The sequence below is a fragment of the Ranitomeya variabilis genome, chromosome 5 (assembly GCF_051348905.1).
Source record: "Ranitomeya variabilis isolate aRanVar5 chromosome 5, aRanVar5.hap1, whole genome shotgun sequence".
NCBI classification, from domain to species: domain Eukaryota; kingdom Metazoa; phylum Chordata; class Amphibia; order Anura; family Dendrobatidae; genus Ranitomeya; species Ranitomeya variabilis.
In genome coordinates this window covers 50,932,545-50,956,849 of record NC_135236.1, presented here as the reverse complement: position 1 = coordinate 50,956,849, position 24,305 = coordinate 50,932,545, and the positions used below count along the sequence as shown (strand labels likewise).

Sequence of the window (24,305 nt, the reverse complement as noted above, 5' to 3'; positions counted from 1 at the left end):
AGAATGGCATAGATAGCTAAGGACCTAGGAGTGAATTTCTAAAGAGTTCTTTGCGTTCAGCTGTCCCTGTCCCCCAGCTATAACCTGCTTATCCCACCTCAATGCTTTGTCACTGACCCAATCCAGCCTGTATTATCAGCTAAATCCTCACATCTGCTGCCTGTAATCCCCCAAATTCTCAGTGCTTAAATTAGCTTTGCCGACAATGGCCACCTCCACGTTATGACAGTCTATACCAAACAATTGTGGCTCGCAACGTTTTATTTTTCTGCTTAGTCAAACTGGAGGGGCACTATTGCTTTGCTGTCTATGGGAAAATTTGTGCCACTGGTAGAGGTGACTAGTGGTACTGCAACAATATTTGTGTGACCGAAAAAGACAACAAAAAAGTTCAAAAAATAACACTGGAAAAAGATGCTTCATTCTTATAGGAGCACAGGTTGCACATGCTCACAGCCGCTTCATTCTTATAGGAGCACAGGTCGCACATGCTCACAGCCGCTTCATTCTTATAGGAGCACAGGTCGCACATGCTCACAGCCGCTTTATTCTTATTGGAGCGCAGGTCGCACATGCTCACAGCCACTTTATTCTTATAGGAGCACAGGTCGCACATACTCATAGACGCTTCATTGTTATAGGAGCACAGGTCGCACATGCTCACAGCCACTTTATTCTTATAGGAGCACAGGTCGCACATGTTCACAGCCGCTTCATTCTTATAGGAACAGAGGTTGCCCATGCTCACAGCCACTTTATTCTTATAGGAGCACAGGTCGCACATGCTCATAGACACTTCATTCTTATAGGAGCACAGGTCGCACATGCTCATAGATGCTTCATTCTTATAGGAGCACAGGTCGCACATGCTCAGTGCCGCTTCATTCTTATAGGACAGGTCATTCATGCTCACTGCCGCTTCATTCTTATAGGAGCACAGGTCTCACATGCCCACTGCTGGTTCATTCTTATAGGAGCACAGGTCGCACATGCCCACTGCTGCTTCATTCTTATAGGAGCACAGGTCGCACATGCTCACTGCAGCTTCATTCTTATAGGAAAACAGGTCGCACATGCTCACTGCAGCTTCATTCTTATAGGAGCACAGGCCTCACATGCCCACTGCAGTTTCATTGTCATAGGAGCAGAGGTCGCACATGCTCACTGCAGCTTCATTCTTATAGGAGCACAGGTCGCACATGCTCACTGCAGCTTCATTCTTATAGGAAAACAGGTCGCACATGCTCACTGCAGCTTCATTCTTATAGGAGCACAGGCCTCACATGCCCACTGCAGTTTCATTGTTATAGGAGCAGAGGTCGCACATGCTCACTGCAGCTTCATTCTTATAGGAAAACAGGTCGGACATGCTCACTGCAGCTTCATTCTTATAGGAAAACAGGTCGCACATGCTCACAGACGCTTCAATCTTATAGTAGCACAGGTCGCACATGCTCACTGCAGCTTAATTCTTATAGGAAAACAGGTCGCACATGCTCACAGATGCTTCATTCATATAGTAGCACAGGTATCACATGCCCACTGCTGCTTCATTCTTATAGGAGCACAGGTCGGACATGCTCACAGACTCTTCATTCTTATAGGAAAACAGGTCGCACATGCTCACAGTCGCTTCATTCTTATAGGAGCAGAGATCACACATGCTCACAGCCACTTTATTCTTATAGGAGCACAGGTCGCACATGCTCATAGATGCTTCATTCTTATAGGAGCACAGGTCGCACATGCTCAATGCCGCTTCATTCTTATAGGACAGGTCGTTCATGCTCACTGCTGCTTCATTCTTATAGGAGCACAGGTCGCACATGCCCACTGCTGCTTCATTCCTATAGGAGCACAGGTCGCACATGCTCACTGCAGCTTGATTCTTATAGGAGCAGAGGTCGCACATGCTCACTGCAGCTTCATTCTTATAGGAAAACAGGTCGCACATGCTCACTGCAGCTTCATTCTTATAGGAGCAGAGGCTGCACATGCTCACAGACGCTTCATTCTTATAGGAGCACAGGTCGCACATGCTCACTGCAGCTTGATTCTTATAGGAGCAGAGGTCGCACATGCTCACTGCAGCTTCATTCTTATACGAAAACAGGTCGCACATGCTCACAGTCGCTTCATTCTTATAGGAGCACAGGTCGCACATGCTCACAGTCGCTTCATTCTTATAGGAGCACAGGTCGCACATGCTCACTGCTGCTTCATTCTTAAAGGAAAACGGGTCGCACATGCTCACAGTCGCTTCATTCTTATAGGAGCAGAGATCACACATGCTGACTGCTGTTTCATTCTTGCAGGACTACAAGTTACATATGGTCGCACATGCTCACTGCCCCTTCATTTGTACAGGTCACACATTCTCTCCGTCGCTTCATTCTTACGGAAGCACAGGTCACACATCCTTACTGCCACTTAATTTGTACAGGACCACATACTCTGTCACCTCATTATTACGGGAGCACATGCTCACTGCTGCTTCAATCTTATAGGAGCACAGGTCAAACATGATCACTGCTGCTTCATTCTTACAGGAGCACCGGTCGCACATGCCCAATGCCACTTCATTCGTACAGGTCGCACATGCTCACTGCTGCTTCATCCTTACGGGAGCACAGGTCACACATGCTCACTCCTGCTTCATCCTTACGGGAGCACAGGTCACACATGCTCACTCCTGCTTCATCCTTACGGGAGCACAGGTCGCACATGCTCACTGCCGCTTTATTCTTATGGCAGCACAGATCGCACATGGTTTCTGCTGCTTCATTCTTATGGCAGCACAGGTTGCATATGCTCACTGCTGCTTCATTCACGCAGGTAGCACATGCTCTCTGCTGCTTCATCCTTACGGGAGCACAGGTCGCACATGCTCACTGCCGCTTCATCCTTATGGTAACACAGGTCGCACATGCTCACTGCCGCTTCATTATTACAAGGATAAAACTTCCCCATTCTGCCAATTAGTGCAGATCCCAGTGGTCAGACATCCGCCGATCAGCAAGTCATCACCTATCCTGTGAATAGGTGATAATTTGTATTAATCGGACAACCCATTTAAATACATGCTATGTTTTGCCTAAAACATTTTTTGGGGATTGAGCCTCATTAAAAATTCTGCACCATTTTCCTTCTAAAGCCTCTGTGATGTGCTCTCTATATTTTGCCTATAGAATAAGTTAATCCATCAGTGAAGTCATTATGACTTGTAATTCCTTATCTGTCTTTTTTAGCTCTTCTTTTGCTGGTTTATGATCACAGACCGCATGTAAGTTGAACTGTATTTTTATGTAGTCATGAATCAGGGGAGAGGAACTACAAGCTCACCTGTCACAATGAGCTCACCAATGGATTCTCAGTTAACTCATTCTGCAGCCAGAGGAGAGACAATACATTTTTAATGAAACAAAAGTGCTAAATCATTTTAAGGCAAAAATACTTTAATTTAAGAAGAAAGAATTGCACTTAAAGTGTCGATATCCCTTAAAACCCCCAAAAAAACTCCTTAGCCTGACTGTTGCCTTAAACTATCGCTGAGCTTGAAGATGAGATAAATTGGTAAATCTTCCATTACTGTCCCTATAAGAAGTGGCAGCATATAATATTTATTGGAGGTTCTGCATCTCTGGTCTCAACAGTTGGACTCTGAGCACAACGAATGAATGGCGCGCAGCTCGTTGTAGACAGGACCCCAGCGCCCGCTCTGGAGGAGACGCAGGCAGCAGTAGCATCAGAGGCACTTTCAAGTGGATTCAACAATCTGTCAACAAGCAATTGTATTCCTCCGTGGTGACAGCGATCATCACATTACAGGAATCCGGTGGAGACGAAGAGTTGCACAGAGGGCAGAAGAGTACAAGCTCCACAGGCAAAGCACCGCTGACCCACATCAATGGGGAAACCAGTCCTCAGATGTAGAGTGAAGAGGAATTACACACTGACACTGGGGGTGGAGGATAATGACGCTGACTCTGGGGGTGCAGGATACTGACACTGGGGGTACAGGATAATGACACTGACACTCGGGGTACAGGATAATGACCCTGACACTGGGGGTACAGGATAATGACACTGACACTGGGGGTACAGGATAATGACACTGACACTGGGGGTACAGGATAATGACACTGACACTTGGGGTACAGGATAATGACACTGACACTTGGGGTACAGAATCATGACCCTGATACTTGGGGTACAGGATAATGACACTGACACTTGGGGTACAGAATCATGACCCTGATACTTGGGGTACAGGATAATGACACTGACACTTGGGGTACAGGATAATGACACTGACACTGGGGGTACAGGATAATGACACTGACACTTGGGGTACAGGATAATGACCCTGACACTGGGGGTACAGGATAATGACACTGACACTGGGGGTACAGGATAATGACACTGACACTGGGGGTACAGGATAATGACCCTGACACTGGGGGTACAGGATAATGACACTGACACTGGGGGTACAGGATAATGACACTGACACTTGGGGTACAGGATAATGACCCTGACACTGGGGGTACAGGATAATGACACTGACACTGGGGGTACAGGATAATGACACTGACACTCGGGGTACAGGATAATGACCCTGACACTGGGGGTACAGGATAATGACACTGACACTGGGGGTACAGGATAATGACACTGACACTTGGGGTACAGGATAATGACCCTGACACTTGGGGTACAGGATATTGACGCTGACACTGGGGGTACAGGATAATGACCCTGACACTGGGGGTACAGGATAATGACACTGATACTTGGGGTACAGGATCATGACCCTGACACTTGGGGTACAGGATAATGACACTGACACTTGGGGTACAGGATAATGACACTGACACTTGGGGTACAGAATCATGATACTTGGGGTACAGGATCATGACCCAGACACTTGGGGTACAGGATAATGACACTGACACTTGGGGTACAGGATGATATTGACACTCGTGGTACAGGATCATGACCCTTACACTTGGGGTACAGGATAATGACACTGACACCTGGGGGTACAGGATAATGACACTGACACTGGGGATACAGGATAATGACACTGACACTCGGGGTACAGGATAATGACACTGACACTCGGGGTACAGGATAATGACACTGACACTCGGGGTACAGGATAATGACACTGACACTGGGGATACAGGATAATGACACTGACGCTGGGGGTACAGGATAATGACCCTGACACTGGGGTACAGGATAATGACACTGACATTTGGGGTACAGGATAATGACACTGGGGGTACAGGATACTGACACTTGGGGTACAGGATGATGACGCTGACACTGGGGGTACAGGATAATGACACTGACACTGGGGGTACAGGATAATGACGCTGACACTCGGGGTACAGGATAATGATGCTGACACTTGGGGTACAGGATAATGATGCTGACACTTGGGGTAAAGGATAATGACGCTGACACTCGGGGTACAGGATAATGATGCTGACACTTGGGGTACAGGATAATGACACTGACGCTGGGGGTAAAGGATAATGACGCTGACACTTGGGGTACAGGATAATGACACTGACATTTGGGGTACAGGATAATGACACTGACACTTGGGGTACAGGATAATGACACTGGGGGTACAGGATACTGACACTTGGGGTACAGGATGATGACGCTGACACTTGGGGTACAGGATAATGACGCTGACACTGGGGGTACAGGATAATGACACTGACACTGGGGGTACAGGATAATGACGCTGACACTCGGGGTACAGGATAATGATGCTGACACTTGGGGTACAGGATAATGACACTTGGGGTACATGATAATGACACTGACACTGTGGGTACAGGATACTGACATTGGGGGTACAGGATAATGACACTCGGGGTACAGGATAATGACACTGACACTCGGGGTACAGGATAATGACACTGACGCTGGGGGTACAGGATACTGACACTGGGGGTACAGGATAATGACACTTGGGGTACAGGATAATGACACTGGGGGTACAGGATAATGACACTGACACTGGGGGTACAGGATAATGACACTGACACTCGGGGTACAGGATAATGACTGACACTGGGGGTACAGGATAATGACACTGACACTTGGGGTACAGGATAGTGACACTGACACTCGGGGTACAGGATAATGACGCTGACTATGGGGGTACAGGATAATGACGCTGACACTGGGGGTACAGGATAATGACACTCGGGGTACAGGATAATGACGCTGACACTCGGGGTACAGGATAATGACACTGACACTCGGGGTACAGGATAATGACGCTGACTATGGGGGTACAGGATAATGACACTGGGGGTACAGGATAATGACACTGACACTCGGGGTACAGGATAATGACGCTGACACTGGGGGTACAGGATAATAACGCTGACACTGGGGGTACAGGATAATGACACTGACACTAGGGGTACAGGATAATGACGCTGACACTGGGGGTACAGGATAATGACACTGGGGGTACAGGATAATGACGCTGACACTGGGGGTACAGGATAATGACACTGACACTGGGGGTACAGGATAATGACACTGACACTGGGGGTACAGGATAGTGACACTGACACTGGGGGTACAGGATAATGACACTGACACTTGGGGTACAGGATACTGACACTGACACTCGGGGTACAGGATAATGACACTGACACTGGGGGTACAGGATAATGACACTCGGGGTACAGGATAATGACACTGACACTTGGGGTACAGGATAATGACACTGACACTGGGGGTACAGGATAGTGACACTGACACTGGGGGTACAGGATAATGACACTGACACTGGGGGTACAGGATATTGACACTGACACTGGGGGTACAGGATAATGACACTGACACTGGGGGTACAGGATAATGACACTGACACTGGGGGTACAGGATAATGACACTGACACTGGGGGTACAGGATAATGACACTGGCACTCGGGGTACAGGATAATGACACTCGGGGTACAGGATAATGACACTGACACTTGGGGTACAGGATAATGACACTGACACTGGGGGTACAGGATAGTGACACTGACACTGGGGGTACAGGATAATGACACTGACACTGGGGGTACAGGATAATGACACTGACACTGGGGGTACAGGATAATGACACTGGCACTCGGGGTACAGGATAATGACACTCGGGGTACAGGATAATGACACTGACACTGGGGGTACAGGATAATGACACTGACACTGGGGGTACAGGATATTGACACTGACACTGGGGGTACAGGATAGTGACACTGACACTGGGGGTACAGGATAATGACACTGACACTGGGGGTACAGGATATTGACACTGACACTGGGGGTACAGGATAATGACACTGACACTGGGGGTACAGGATAATGACGCTGACACTGGGGGTACAGGATAATGACACTGACACTGGGGGTACAGGATAATGACACTGACACTGGGGGTACAGGATAATGACACTGACACTGGGGGTACAGGATAATGACACTGGCACTCGGGGTACAGGATAATGACACTGACACTGGGGTACAGGATAATGACACTGACACTCGGGGTACAGGATAATGACGCTGACACTGGGGGTACAGGATAATGACGCTGACACTGGGGGTACAGGATAATGACACTGACACTGGGGGTACAGGATAATGACACTGGCACTCGGGGTACAGGATAATGACACTGACACTGGGGGTACAGGATAATGACGCTGACACTTGGGGTACAGGATAATGACACTGACACTGGGGGTACAGGATAAGGACACTGACATTTAATAGAAGACTAATGGACGACCTGTAAGAGTATGTACACACGGCATCTAATAGACATCAGCGACTTTTTTGTTTAGTTTTTTTAACTATGTCTAAAACCGTAGAAATCGCAGAAGAATGGAGCGCTCCCGTCCTTCATAACTTACGAAACCTAAAGAGGTTTAAAGAAGCTCAAATTATGGACCAAATAAACGGCAAGTCGTTTTAGCATTACTGCGCCTCAGAAAGACGTGTGCGCACAAACCTTAGACTGTCAGCTCTTCACATCCCATCCAAAATCTACCACTACCCAGGAGATACGGAGCGTCAGCTCCACGGACCAGACACAGATACTTGTACTCGAGACGAGTCCATGGCGTCGTAGGACATGAAAATATAATGGAAGGACTGGTCGGCTCTCGTGGTGACCGCTCCACACACGCTCCACACATTCGGATTTTGATCGCATGCTCTTGGGACGACCTCCTCACCTTGTTCTTCACCTCTGCGCTGAGTCCATAGGCCGGGCCCCTGACGAAGTGAGCAGCAGCCATGTTGACCTGTCCTGTAGCCTCGCTCCTTCAGAAGATGCTCTTAAAATCTTCCTTCAACTTTTTAAATGTCCCATTCTCCCAGAGCTGTGTGTCTGCGGAGGGGCCGGGGATTGGCTCAGCGTGTGGCCAATTGTAGAGCGTTGTTCCCTGTGATGTCAACATGTTGGTATTAAAAAAAAAATGAAATATATATATATTTATACAGTGAGATATATCAGGACTGTGTCAGATTTTCCAACTTTGGAATTTTTTGGACTGATGATGGCAGAAAGAGAAGGAACGAGGGTGGGGGGAAGGGAGGAAGCCAGACTGGAGGACTGAAAAATGAAGATAGGGAGTGGGGAGCGAAGGCGCGTAATAGGATCAGATGATGAAGGGGTTAAATCGAGGCAGGAGGGAAAGACGGGCGAGAAATCATAAATACGAGAAGTTACTGAGCTAATCGACAGCTAATCAGCGAAGGAGGAGGCCGATGTGCTACCAACATACAGAATAAATGAGCAGACTGTCAGCTCCGCACCACAAGTCACATCCTGCCCCCGAACCGCCACATCCAGCTCCAGATCCCACACACCCATCTCATCCACACTTCAAATACATATCTGTATATAAAGATCGGGACTTATAAGGAGAGTATATGTCTGGAATTTCCCATACGGCCGTATTATATACATCTTTATTTATTTTACTTCACTGAGGGGAAAAGATCTATGGGCAACTTTCAAGTGTTATAATCCATCTTATAATAATAACTCAGCTACATATATCCCCTGTACTTACCGAAACCGTCCTCACAGCCTCTTATTACAGTAACCTGGCTCCTGATCCCCTTATTACCCTGTAACCACTTATTACTGTAACCCGGCTCCTGATCCTCTTATTACCCCTGTAACCTCTTATTACAGTAACCCGGCTCCTGATCCTCTTATTACCCTGTAACCTCTTAGTACAGTAACCCGTCTCCTGATCCTCTTATTACCCTGTAACCTCTTATTACAGTAACCCGGCTCCTGATCCTCTTATTACCCTGTAACCTCTTATTACTGTAACCCGGCTCCTGATCCTCTTATTACCCCAGTAACCTCTTATTACAGTAACCCGGCTCCTGATCCTCTTATTACCTCTGTAACCTCTTATTACAGTAACCCGGCTCCTGATCCTCGTATTACCCCTGTAACCTCTTATTACAGTAACCCGGCTCCTGATCCTCTTATTACCTCTGTAACCTCTTATTACAGTAACCCGGCTCCTGATCCCCTTATTACAGTAACCCGGCTCCTGATCCTCTTATTACCTCTGTAACCTCTTATTACAGTAACCCGGCTCCTGATCCTCTTATTACCCCTGTAACCTCTTATTACAGTAACCCGGCTCCTGATCCTCTTATTACCTCTGTAACCTCTTATTACAGTAACCCGGCTCCTGATCCTCTTATTACCTGTAACCTCTTATTACAGTAACCCGGCTCCTGATCCTCTTATTACCCCGTAACCTCTTATTACAGTAACCCGGCTCCTGAGCCTCTTATTACCCCTGTAACCTCTTATTACAGTAACCCGGCTCCTGATCCTCTTATTACCCTGTAACCTCTTATTACAGTAACCCGGCTCCTGATCCTCTTATTACCCCTGTACCCTCTTATTACAGTAACCCGGCTCCTGATCCTCTTATTACCCTGTATCCTCTTATTACAGTAACCCGGCTCCTGATCCTCTTATTACCTCTGTAACCTCTTATTACAGTAACCCGGCTCCTGATCCTCTTATTACCCCTGTAACCTCTTATTACAGTAACCCGGCTCCTGATCCTCTTATTACCCCTGTAACCTCTTATTACAGTAACCCGGCTCCTGATCCTCTTATTACCTCTGTAACCTCTTATTACAGTAACCCGGCTCCTGATCCTCTTATTACCTCTGTAACCTCTTATTACAGTAACCCGGCTCCTGATCCTCTTATTACCTCTGTAACCTCTTATTACAGTAACCCGGCTCCTGATCCTCTTATTACCCCTGTAACCTCTTATTACAGTAACCCGGCTCCTGATCCTCTTATTACCTCTGTAACCTCTTATTACAGTAACCCGGCTCCTGATCCTCTTATTACCCCTGTAACCTCTTATTACAGTAACCCGGCTCCTGATCCTCTTATTACCTCTGTAACCTCTTATTACAGTAACCCGGCTCCTGATCCTCTTATTACCTGTAACCTCTTATTACAGTAACCCGGCTCCTGATCCTCGTATTACCCCTGTAACCTCTTATTACAGTAACCCAGCTCCTGATCCTCTTATTACAGTAACCTGGCTCCTCATCCTCTTATTACTCTGAAACCTCTTATTACAGTAACCCGGCTCCTGATCCTCTTATTACCCTTTAACCTCTTATTACAGTAACCCGGCTCCTGATCCTCTTATTACCCTGTAACCTCTTATTACAGTAACCCGGCTCCTGATCCTCTTATTACCTGTAACCTCTTATTACAGTAACCCGGCTCCTGATCCTCTTATTACCCCGTAACCTCTTATTACAGTAACCCGGCTCCTGAGCCTCGTATTACCCCTGTAACCTCTTATTACAGTAACCCAGCTCCTGATCCTCTTATTACAGTAACCCGGCTCCTCATCCTCTTATTACTCTGAAACCTCTTATTACAGTAACCCGGCTCCTGATCCTCTTATTACCCTGTAACCTCTTATTACAGTAACCCGGCTCCTGATCATCCTCCTATTACCCTGTAACCTCTTATTACAGTAACCCGGCTCCTGATCCTCTTATTACCCTGTAACCTCATTACAGTAACCCGGCTCCTGAGCCTCTTATTACCTGTAACCTCTTATTACAGTAACCCGGCTCCTGAGCCTCTTATTACCCCTGTAACCTCTTATTACAGTAACCTGGCTCCTCATCCTCTTATTACTCTGAAACCTCTTATTACAGTAACCCGGCTCCTGATCCTCTTATTACAGTAACCTGGCTCCTCATCCTCTTATTACTCTGAAACCTCTTATTACAGTAACCCGGCTCCTGATCCTCTTATTACCCTGTAACCTCTTATTACAGTAACCCGGCTCCTGATCCTCTTATTAACCTGTAACCTCTTATTACAGTAACCCGGCTCCTGATCCTCTTATTACCCTGTAACCTCTTATTACAGTAACCCGGCTCCTGATCCTCTTATTACCCCTGTACCCTCTTATTACAGTAACCCGGCTCCTGATCCTCTTATTACCCTGTATCCTCTTATTACAGTAACCCGGCTCCTGATCCTCTTATTACCCTGTAACCTCTTATTACTGTAACCCGGCTCCTGATCCTCTTATTACCCTGTAACCACTTATTACAGTAACCCGGCTCCTGATCATCTTATTACTCTGAAACCTCTTATTACAGTAACCCGGCTCCTGATCCTCTTATTACTCTGAAACCTCTTATTACTGTAACCCGGCTCCTGATCCTCTTATTACTCTGAAACCTCTTATTACTGTAACCCGGCTCCTGATCCTCTTATTACCCCTGTAACCTCTTATTACAGTAACCTGGCTCCTCATCCTCTTATTACTCTGAAAACTCTTATTACAGTAACCCGGCTCCTGATCCTCTTATTACAGTAACCTGGCTCCTCATCCTCTTATTACTCTGAAACCTCTTATTACAGTAACCCGGCTCTTCATCCTCTTATTACCATGTAAAGTCTTATTACAGTAACCCGGCTCCTCATCCTCTTATTGCGGCGCCCCAGTGTCCTGGTTGTCGCAGTGATGTCATTATCCTTTCAGGGGAGAAGTGATGTCATGTCTTAAGGCAATGAAAGACAACCACATTCAGGTATTACACGCATGCAACATGTTTACACTCCAGACCATAAGGGGGAGCTCTAAGCCTGTTTAGGGTGAGCTCCCCTTTTGACATCCTGATCTGGAGGGAAAGGAGTTCAGTTCCTGTCAGGCAGACAGAAGAAGTGGAGCTCTGCTGGCCTGAAGTGCTGCAACTCCTGGAAAAAGACACAAAAAGGTGAACATACTGCAGAGAGTGTGCAGGAAAGCAGAGCACAGGAGAGGAATATCAGAGGGAGATCAGCCAGGAACAAGCTGCTCCTTTCTGAGGCGCAGAAGCCGGTAGCCAGGAACACCGAGGGAGTAATTGACTACGCATTACTTCAGAGACCGGCAGGATAGTCAATTCCAAGTTGGCTGCCCGACCTTAATACCTAAGAAGACACGGTGGCAAATTGTGGGGGTCGGGGCGTCTCTAGGGTCCCTACAAACAAGACCCAGGCTATCCCAGTCATACAGGTTGTCCTATCCATACCATCTGGGGGACAGAGAGGAAGAAATAACAACATCTAGAACATCTACAAGAGTTGTGAGGACCTTACCGAGAAGCTCAGCAGGGAGGTACTACAACACACAGGCGCTAGTAGGAAGGCTACTGATTTCCACCTGGATAAGGGGACTCTGGAATTGCCTTCAGACCGACCGGACTCTGCCTGCCCTGTCATCTGGCGCTCCGGGCTGAGGATGCCATCTGAAGTCTTCAGTAAACAAGGTAAAAGACTGCAAACCTGTCTCCTCGTTCTTTATTGCACCTTGCCCATATATAAACTCTTTTACTGGAAACCCCTAAGGGCCACGGACCGGGTCAGCCACCGTGACATCCCCCGAACCGCAGGACCCGGTACCGAGTACCCCATTGCCCTACACTGGGGGCGATCCATTATTACCATGTAAACTCTTATTACAGTAACCTGCCTCCTGATCCTCTTTTTACCCTGTAACCTCTTATTACAGTAACCCGGCTCCTGATCCTCTTATTACCCCTGTAACCTCTTATTACAGTAACCCGGCTCCTGATCCTCTTATTAACCTGTAACCTCTTATTACAGTAACCCGGCTCCTGATCCTCTTATTACCCCTGTAACCTCTTATTACAGTAACCCGGCTCCTGATCCTCTTATTACCCTGTATCCTCTTATTACAGTAACCCGGCTCCTGAGCCTCTTATTACCCTGTAACCTCTTATTACAGTAACCCGCCTCCTGATCCTCTTATTACCCCTGTAACCTCTTATTACGGTAACCCGGCTCCTGATCCTCTTATTACCCTGTAACCTCTTATTACAGTAACCCGGCTCCTGATCCTCTTATTACCCTGTAACCTCTTATTACAGTAACCCGGCTCCTGATCCTCTTATTACCCCTGTAACCTCTTATTACAGTAACCCGGCTCCTGATCCTCTTATTAACCTGTAACCTCTTATTACAGTAACCCGGCTCCTGATCCTCTTATTACCCCTGTAACCTCTTATTACAGTAACCCGGCTCCTGATCCTCTTATTACCCTGTATCCTCTTATTACAGTAACCCGGCTCCTGAGCCTCTTATTACCCTGTAACCTCTTATTACAGTAACCCGCCTCCTGATCCTCTTATTACCCCTGTAACCTCTTATTACAGTAACCCGGCTCCTGATCCTCTTATTACCCTGTAACCTCTTATTACAGTAACCCGGCTCCTGATCCTCTTATTACCCCTGTAACCTCTTATTACGGTAACCCGGCTCCTGATCCTCTTATTACCCTGTAACCCCTTATTACAGTAACCCGGCTCCTGATCCTCTTATTACCCTGTAACCTCTTATTACAGTAACCCGGCTCCTGATCCTCTTATTACCCTGTAACCTCTTATTACAGTAACCCGGCTCCTGATCCTCTTATTACCCCTGTAACCTCTTATTACGGTAACCCGGCTCCTGATCCTCTTATTACCCTGTAACCCCTTATTACAGTAACCCGGCTCCTGATCCTCTTATTACCCTGTAACCCCTTATTACAGTAACCCGGCTCCTGATCCTCTTATTACCCTGTAACCCCTTATTACAGTAACCCGGCTCCTCATCCTCTTATTACCCTGTAACCACTTATTACAGTAACCCGGCTCCTGATCCTCTTATTACCCTGTAACCTCTTATTACAGTAACCCGGCTCCTGATCCTCTTATTACTCTGAAACCTCTTATTACAGTAACCCGGCTCCTGATCCTCTTATTACCCCTGTAACCTCTTATTACAGTAACCTGGCTCCTGATCCTCTTATTACCCCTGTAACCTCTTATTACAGTAACCCGGCTCCTGATCCTCTTATTACCCCTGTAACCTCTTATTACAGTTACCCGGCTCCTGATCCTCTTATTACTCTGAAACCTCTTATTACAGTAACCTGGCTCCTGATCCTCTTATTACCCTGTAACCTCTTATTACAGTTACCCGGCTCCTGATCCTCTTATTACCCTGTAACCTCTTATTACAGTAACCCGGCTCCTGATCCTCTTATTACCCTGTAACCTCTTATTACAGTAACCCGGCTCCTGATCCTCTTATTACCCCTGTAACCTCTTATTACAGTTACCCGGCTCCTGGTCCTCTTATTACTCTGAAACCTCTTATTACAGTAACCCGGCTCCTGATCCTCTTATTACCCCTGTAACCTCTTATTACAGTTACCCGGCTCCTGATCCTCTTATTACCCTGTAACCTCTTATTACAGTAACCCGGCTCCTGATCCTCTTATTACTCCTGTAACCTCTTATTACAGTAACCCGGCTCCTGATCCTCTTATTACTCCTGTAACCTCTTATTACAGTAACCCAGCTCCTGATCCTCTTATTACCCCTGTAACCTCTTATTACAGTTACCCGGCTCCTGATCCTCTTATTACTCTGAAACCTCTTATTACAGTAACCCGGCTCCTGATCCTCTTATTACCCTGTAACCTCTTATTACAGTTACCCGGCTCCTGATCCTCTTATTACCCTGTAACCTCTTATTACAGTAACCCGGCTCCTGATCCTCTTATTACCCTGTAACCTCTTATTACAGTAACCCGGCTCCTGATCCTCTTATTACCCCTGTAACCTCTTATTACAGTTACCCGGCTCCTGATCCTCTTATTACTCTGAAACCTCTTATTACAGTAACCCGGCTCCTGATCCTCTTATTACCCTGTAACCTCTTATTACAGTTACCCGGCTCCTGATCCTCTTATTACCCTGTAACCTCTTATTACAGTAACCCGGCTCCTGATCCTCTTATTACCCTGTAACCTCTTATTACAGTAACCCGGCTCCTGATCCTCTTATTACCCCTGTAACCTCTTATTACAGTTACCCGGCTCCTGATCCTCTTATTACCCTGTAACCTCTTATTACAGTAACCCGGCTCCTGATCCTCTTATTACCCTGTAACCTGTTATTACAGTAACCCGGCTCCTGATCCTCTTATTACTCCTGTAACCTCTTATTACAGTAACCCAGCTCCTGATCCTCTTATTACCCCTGTAACCTCTTATTACAGTTACCCGGCTCCTGATCCTCTTATTACTCTGAAACCTCTTATTACAGTAACCCGGCTCCTGGCACCAGAACTGTACCCGAACTTGAACCTGAACCCCAATGAAAATAATGGAGGCCCAAACTTTCGATCTGGAAAAAAATTCTCTCTCTATTTTTAAAGAGAACTTGTCAGAAGGATTTTGCATAGGTAAACTACAGGCATTGTTATGTTGATGTTGTTACACTGGTTAAAATGATACATGCGGTGAAGAAATCCTTTTTGTGGTTCTTGTGTAATCTTTGAAGCTTTTATTTAATGATATGATTGTGCTTTGTTGCCGGCCTGTGGGCAGGGTCTTATCTGGGTGCACTATGACAAAACACAAAGAAAAGACCTGCCCGCAGGCCCACCTCGAAGCATGAGCATGTTCATCATCATCATCATAGAGACGAGAGAGAAACACAGACAGAGACAGACAGAGATTTTAATCAGTGTAACAGCATCCACGTGACAATGCCTGTAGCTTACTTAGCAAAATCCTGCTGACAGGTTCTCTTTAAATTCAGGTTCGCTCATCTCTATCTTTATTGCTCAGTTTGCTTATTTGGCATTTTTTAGCTCTTTAACTCAGCGGTCCATATACCAAAATTACATAAAACCCTTAAAAAAATCTCTTAAAAGAGACATTATAAGATATGCCTCAAATAGCTTAAAACATATACACCAAAAGAATGAACTTTGTCTATGCTTTCTCTTTAAGCTCCCACTACGATAATGATACTCACCTAGGCTAGTGTATATAGAAGAAAATTACCTAAAGGATTAACATACGGTAGTTAAATGATTGTTCTAACCCATTAGAATATACAGCTCTGGCAAAAATTAAGAGACCACTGCAAAATTTTTAGTTTGTCTGATTTTTCTCTTTACAGGTATATTTTTGAGTAAAATGTAAATTGTTGTTTTATTCTAAAAACTTCTGACAACATGGCTCCAAAGTTCCAAGCAATAATTTTTGTATTTTTTTTCTGACAAAGAAAAATTGTCAAAATAAAAATAAACAACAGTGCTTTCAGACCTCAAATAAAGCAAAGAAAACAAGTTTAGAATCATTTAGAAACAACAATACTATTGTTTTAACTCGGGAAGAGTTCAGAAATCAATATTTTGTGGAATGACCATGATTTTTAATCACAGCTTTCATGCGTCTTGGCATGCTTTCCACCAGTCTTTCACATTGCATCTGGCGCAAAAATTTAAGCAGTTTTTCTTTGTTGATGGCTTGTGACTATCCATCATCCTCTTGATTACATTCTAGAGGTTTTCAATGGGGTTCAGGAGTAAGAGGGTGGTGCTGTTGTGGACAGTAAGGAACACGCTGTCACTTTAAGAGACTGCACCCCCTTGTCTGGTGTGATGGAATGTTCTGCTTCTCCCCTGCAATAGACTGTGTAAATGAACTGGACTATGCAAAGGGTGGGGGTGGAGCCTGAACAGCGTGTGTGAGCTGCAGCTGCTGCAGAGAGAACTTTGTGCTGTTTTCTGCAAGAGAGGACCCACAGCCTGTAACAGAGTGGAGTTTTGAAATTTGACAGACTTTTCCGAGTGCAGCGAGAGTGGCTGTCCTGTGTGAGTTTGAGAAGCCACGAAGATACCGAGAAAGGAATTTACTGTTTCCAGGAGCACCTCCAGGACCCAGAAGCAAGGAGAAGACCATGTTTCACGGAGATGGCAGAAAGCCGTGCGCACCACCGCACTAGACTGTAGTGGCCCCCCCGGGAACTGGATCTGAGTCCCCAACATCACCTTGGGTTTGTTCTTGTTTGTGCACATGTCAGGGCCTAGTGTAGGCTTCAGTAGTCAGTATACTGGAGCCGTGTGGCCTGCTTAGTAAAGGCCAGGGAGGTTATAAGTAGAGTAGCATCATTATTTGTTTATTGTTTGCATTAACTTGTGTGACGTATGTTGATTCTGTAATAGTTGGAGCACCGTGCTATTTTACGGACAAGCTAAAGAATATAACTCTTGTAAATTATCTTTTGCCATTGCATACCCCTGTTTGCATCTTCCTCATCCACTTCATTCCTTGACTTCCAATAAATTTACCCTTTGTTGTTTGCAACTCATCTTGTGTACGGTAGTCTTCCTGCACCGTGGTGGTCCCCCGGCCATCGTTTCAAGTGGCGCTGCGAGCAGAGTACTGTCACCAAGAGGGAGGCAGCAGACAGCAACAGCGAGAATTCTAATGTTAATGGAGATGCTGTGGGCATTGGTGGAGCCCCTGCAAGGACACTCCCTATGGGCACTATATTTAGTGTGCTACCAAAGTTTGACGGCAATAATATGCCTGTTGTGAAACTGGATTTTGGGCTCCCCCGGTGGCCACTGGTGGAATTGAACTGGTGTGCATCATCCTCTCTGTTCACCTGTTTCCATCAGGATGTGGGAGTCGCTATTTAGCCTTGCTCCTCTGTCACTTCCATGCCGGTCAACATTGTAATCAGAAGCCTTTCTGTGCATGTTCCTGCTGCTAGACAACTCCCAGCTAAGTTGGACTTTAGTCCTTGTTTGTTTTTGCATTTTGTTCCAGTTCACAGCTGTAGTTTCGTTTCTGTGTCTGGAAAGCTCTTGTGATCTGAAATTGCCACTCTGATGTTATGAGTTAATACTAGAGTCTTAAAGTAATTTCAGGATGGTGTTTTGATAGGGTTTTCAGCTGACCATGAAAGTGCCCTTTCTGTCTTCCTGCTATCTAGTAAGCGGACCTCAATTTTGCTAAACCTATTTTCATACTATGTTTGTCATTTCATCTAAAATCACCGCCAATATTTGTGGGGGCCTCTGTCTGCCTTTCGGGGAAATTTCTCTAGAGGTGAGCCAGGACTATATTTTCCTCTGCCAGGATTAGTTAGTCCTCCGGCCGGCGCTGGGCGTCTAGGGATAAAACGCAGGCTACGCTACCCGGCTACTGTTAGTTGTGCGGCAGGTTTAGTTCATGGTCAGTTTAGTTTCCATCCTTCCAAGAGCTAGTACTTATGTTTGCTGGGCTATGTTCTCTTGCCATTGAGAACCATAACAGTTTGACCGGCCAAAAAGGGTTAAATTAATTGACAGAGAAAGGAGAGAAAAGAGAAGTCTGCTGAAGATTTTTTTTTTTTTTTTTTTTCAGTTCTGAGTGTGCTTGTAATTGAATCTCTTGCAAGTCTGCCTATATTGCAGCCTTTCTCTCTCTCTCTCCTTCTAATCCTGGAATGGCTCTGTGTTCACCTGTTTAAAATGGATATTCAGAGTTTAGCTGCAGGTTTGAATAATCTCACCACGAAAGTTCAAAATTTACAAGATTTTGTTGTTCATGTTCCTATATCTGAACCTAGAATTCCTTTGCCTGAATTTTTCTCGGGGAATAGATCTTGCTTTCAAAATTTCAAAAATAATTGCAAGTTGTTTTTGTCCCTGAAATCTCGCTCTGCTGGAGATCCTGCTCAGCAGGTCAGGATTGTGATTTCCTTGCTCCGGGGCGACCCTCAGGATTGGGCTTTTGCATTGGCTCCAGGGGATCCTGCGTTGCTCAATGTGGATGCGTTTTTTCTGGCCTTGGGGTTGCTTTATGAGGAACCTCAGTTAGAACTTCAGGCGGAAAAGGCCTTGATGTCCCTATCTCAGGGGCAAGACGAAGCTGAAATATACTGCCAGAAATTCCGTAAGTGGGCTGTGCTTACTCAGTGGAATGAGTGCGCCCTGGCGGCGAATTTCAGAGAGGGTCTCTCTGATGCCATTAAGGATGTTATGGTGGGGTTCCCTGTGCCTGCGGGTCTGAATGAGTCCATGACAATGGCTATCCAGATCGATAGGCGTCTGCGGGAGCGCAAACCTGTGCACCATTTGGCGGTGTCTACTGAGAAGACGCCAGAGGATATGCAATGTGATAGAATTCTGTCCAGAAGTGAACGGCAGAATTTTAGACGAAAAAATGGGTTGTGCTTCTATTGCGGTGATTCAACTCATGTTATATCAGCATGCTCTAAGCGTACTAAGAAGCTTGATAAGTCTGTTTCAATTGGCACTTTACAGTCTAAGTTTATTCTATCTGTGACCCTGATTTGTTCTTTATCATCTATTACCGCGGATGCCTATGTCGACTCTGGCGCCGCTTTGAGTCTTATGGATTGGTCCTTTGCCAAACGCTGTGGGTATGATTTGGAGCCTCTTGAAACTCCTATACCCCTGAAGGGGATTGACTCCACCCCATTGGCTAGCAATAAACCACAATACTGGACACAAGTAACTATGCGGATTAATCCGGATCACCAGGAGATTATTCGCTTTCTTGTGCTGTATAACCTACATGATGTGTTGGTGCTTGGATTGCCATGGCTGCAATCTCATAACCCAGTCCTTGACTGGAAAGCTATGTCTGTGTTAAGCTGGGGATGTAAGGGGACGCATGGGGACGTACCTGTGGTTTCCATTTCATCATCTATTCCCTCTGAGATTCCTGAATTCTTGACTGAATATCGTGACGTTTTTGAAGAACCTAAGCTTGGTTCATTACCTCCGCACCGGGAGTGCGATTGTGCCATAGATTTGATTCCGGGTAGTAAATACCCTAAGGGTCGTTTATTTAATCTGTCTGTGCCTGAACATGCTGCTATGCGAGAATATATAAAGGAGTCCTTGGAAAAGGGACATATTCGTCCTTCGTCATCTCCCTTAGGAGCCGGTTTTTTCTTTGTGGCTAAGAAAGATGGCTCTTTGAGGCCGTGCATTGATTATCGGCTTTTGAATAAAATCACGGTTAAATATCAATATCCGTTGCCACTGCTGACTGATTTGTTTGCTCGCATAAAGGGGGCCAAGTGGTTCTCTAAGATAGATCTCCGTGGGACCCAGAAGCAAGGAGAAGACCATGTTTCACGGAGATGGCAGAAAGCCGTGCGCACCACCGCACTAGACTGTAGTGGCCCCCCCGGGAACTGGATCTGAGTCCCCAACATCACCTTGGGTTTGTTCTTGTTTGTGCACATGTCAGGGCCTAGTGTAGGCTTCAGTAGTCAGTATACTGGAGCCGTGTGGCCTGCTTAGTAAAGGCCAGGGAGGTTATAAGTAGAGTAGCATCATTATTTGTTTATTGTTTGCATTAACTTGTGTGACGTATGTTGATTCTGTAATAGTTGGAGCACCGTGCTATTTTACGGACAAGCTAAAGAATATAACTCTTGTAAATTATCTTTTGCCATTGCATACCCCTGTTTGCATCTTCCTCATCCACTTCATTCCTTGACTTCCAATAAATTTACCCTTTGTTGTTTGCAACTCATCTTGTGTACGGTAGTCTTCCTGCACCGTGGTGGTCCCCCGGCCATCGTTTCAAGTGGCGCTGCGAGCAGAGTACTGTCACCAAGAGGGAGGCAGCAGACAGCAACAGCGAGAATTCTAATGTTAATGGAGATGCTGTGGGCATTGGTGGAGCCCCTGCAAGGACACTCCCTATGGGCACTATATTTAGTGTGCTACCAAAGTTTGACGGCAATAATATGCCTGTTGTGAAACTGGATTTTGGGCTCCCCCGGTGGCCACTGGTGGAATTGAACTGGTGTGCATCATCCTCTCTGTTCACCTGTTTCCATCAGGATGTGGGAGTCGCTATTTAGCCTTGCTCCTCTGTCACTTCCATGCCGGTCAACATTGTAATCAGAAGCCTTTCTGTGCATGTTCCTGCTGCTAGACAACTCCCAGCTAAGTTGGACTTTAGTCCTTGTTTGTTTTTGCATTTTGTTCCAGTTCACAGCTGTAGTTTCGTTTCTGTGTCTGGAAAGCTCTTGTGATCTGAAATTGCCACTCTGATGTTATGAGTTAATACTAGAGTCTTAAAGTAATTTCAGGATGGTGTTTTGATAGGGTTTTCAGCTGACCATGAAAGTGCCCTTTCTGTCTTCCTGCTATCTAGTAAGCGGACCTCAATTTTGCTAAACCTATTTTCATACTATGTTTGTCATTTCATCTAAAATCACCGCCAATATTTGTGGGGGCCTCTGTCTGCCTTTCGGGGAAATTTCTCTAGAGGTGAGCCAGGACTATATTTTCCTCTGCCAGGATTAGTTAGTCCTCCGGCCGGCGCTGGGCGTCTAGGGATAAAACGCAGGCTACGCTACCCGGCTACTGTTAGTTGTGCGGCAGGTTTAGTTCATGGTCAGTTTAGTTTCCATCCTTCCAAGAGCTAGTACTTATGTTTGCTGGGCTATGTTCTCTTGCCATTGAGAACCATAACAGTTTGACCGGCCAAAAAGGGTTAAATTAATTGACAGAGAAAGGAGAGAAAAGAGAAGTCTGCTGAAGATTTTTTTTTTTTTTTTTTTTCAGTTCTGAGTGTGCTTGTAATTGAATCTCTTGCAAGTCTGCCTATATTGCAGCCTTTCTCTCTCTCTCTCCTTCTAATCCTGGAATGGCTCTGTGTTCACCTGTTTAAAATGGATATTCAGAGTTTAGCTGCAGGTTTGAATAATCTCACCACGAAAGTTCAAAATTTACAAGATTTTGTTGTTCATGTTCCTATATCTGAACCTAGAATTCCTTTGCCTGAATTTTTCTCGGGGAATAGATCTTGCTTTCAAAATTTCAAAAATAATTGCAAGTTGTTTTTGTCCCTGAAATCTCGCTCTGCTGGAGATCCTGCTCAGCAGGTCAGGATTGTGATTTCCTTGCTCCGGGGCGACCCTCAGGATTGGGCTTTTGCATTGGCTCCAGGGGATCCTGCGTTGCTCAATGTGGATGCGTTTTTTCTGGCCTTGGGGTTGCTTTATGAGGAACCTCAGTTAGAACTTCAGGCGGAAAAGGCCTTGATGTCCCTATCTCAGGGGCAAGACGAAGCTGAAATATACTGCCAGAAATTCCGTAAGTGGGCTGTGCTTACTCAGTGGAATGAGTGCGCCCTGGCGGCGAATTTCAGAGAGGGTCTCTCTGATGCCATTAAGGATGTTATGGTGGGGTTCCCTGTGCCTGCGGGTCTGAATGAGTCCATGACAATGGCTATCCAGATCGATAGGCGTCTGCGGGAGCGCAAACCTGTGCACCATTTGGCGGTGTCTACTGAGAAGACGCCAGAGGATATGCAATGTGATAGAATTCTGTCCAGAAGTGAACGGCAGAATTTTAGACGAAAAAATGGGTTGTGCTTCTATTGCGGTGATTCAACTCATGTTATATCAGCATGCTCTAAGCGTACTAAGAAGCTTGATAAGTCTGTTTCAATTGGCACTTTACAGTCTAAGTTTATTCTATCTGTGACCCTGATTTGTTCTTTATCATCTATTACCGCGGATGCCTATGTCGACTCTGGCGCCGCTTTGAGTCTTATGGATTGGTCCTTTGCCAAACGCTGTGGGTATGATTTGGAGCCTCTTGAAACTCCTATACCCCTGAAGGGGATTGACTCCACCCCATTGGCTAGCAATAAACCACAATACTGGACACAAGTAACTATGCGGATTAATCCGGATCACCAGGAGATTATTCGCTTTCTTGTGCTGTATAACCTACATGATGTGTTGGTGCTTGGATTGCCATGGCTGCAATCTCATAACCCAGTCCTTGACTGGAAAGCTATGTCTGTGTTAAGCTGGGGATGTAAGGGGACGCATGGGGACGTACCTGTGGTTTCCATTTCATCATCTATTCCCTCTGAGATTCCTGAATTCTTGACTGAATATCGTGACGTTTTTGAAGAACCTAAGCTTGGTTCATTACCTCCGCACCGGGAGTGCGATTGTGCCATAGATTTGATTCCGGGTAGTAAATACCCTAAGGGTCGTTTATTTAATCTGTCTGTGCCTGAACATGCTGCTATGCGAGAATATATAAAGGAGTCCTTGGAAAAGGGACATATTCGTCCTTCGTCATCTCCCTTAGGAGCCGGTTTTTTCTTTGTGGCTAAGAAAGATGGCTCTTTGAGGCCGTGCATTGATTATCGGCTTTTGAATAAAATCACGGTTAAATATCAATATCCGTTGCCACTGCTGACTGATTTGTTTGCTCGCATAAAGGGGGCCAAGTGGTTCTCTAAGATAGATCTCCGTGGGGCGTATAATTTGGTGCGAATTAAGCAGGGGGATGAGTGGAAAACCGCATTTAATACGCCCGAGGGCCACTTTGAGTATTTGGTGATGCCTTTTGGTCTTTCAAATGCCCCTTCAGTCTTTCAGTCCTTTATGCATGACATTTTCCGTGATTATTTGGATAAATTTATGATTGTGTATCTGGATGATATTTTGATTTTTTCGGATGACTGGGACTCTCATGTCCAGCAGGTCAGGAGGGTTTTTCAGGTTTTGCGGTCTAATTCCTTGTGTGTGAAGGGTTCTAAGTGCGTTTTTGGGGTTCAAAAGATTTCCTTTTTGGGATATATTTTTTCCCCCTCTTCCATCGAGATGGATCCTGTCAAGGTTCAGGCTATTTGTGATTGGACGCAACCCTCTTCTCTTAAGAGTCTTCAGAAATTTTTGGGCTTTGCTAACTTTTATCGTCGATTTATTGCTGGTTTTTCTGATGTTGTTAAACCATTGACTGATTTGACTAAGAAGGGTGCTGATGTTGCTGATTGGTCCCCTGCTGCTGTGGAGGCCTTTCGGGAGCTTAAGCGCCGCTTTTCTTCCGCCCC

The 24,305-nt window shown here is 45.9% G+C and overlaps 1 protein-coding gene across 1 annotated transcript in view; it reads right to left on the bottom strand.

Annotated features, from left to right (window-relative positions):
• CNN1 (calponin 1) overlaps positions 1-8,421 on the bottom strand; it is a 74,676-nt gene extending 66,255 nt beyond the window's left edge. Inside the window, exon 1 of the mRNA XM_077261937.1 lies at positions 8,265-8,421. Within this exon, the coding sequence (XP_077118052.1) occupies positions 8,265-8,327 (63 nt within the window). The 5' untranslated portion in view covers positions 8,328-8,421. The remainder of the gene's footprint in view (positions 1-8,264) is intronic.
• Between the last annotated feature and the right edge of the window lie 15,884 nt (positions 8,422-24,305).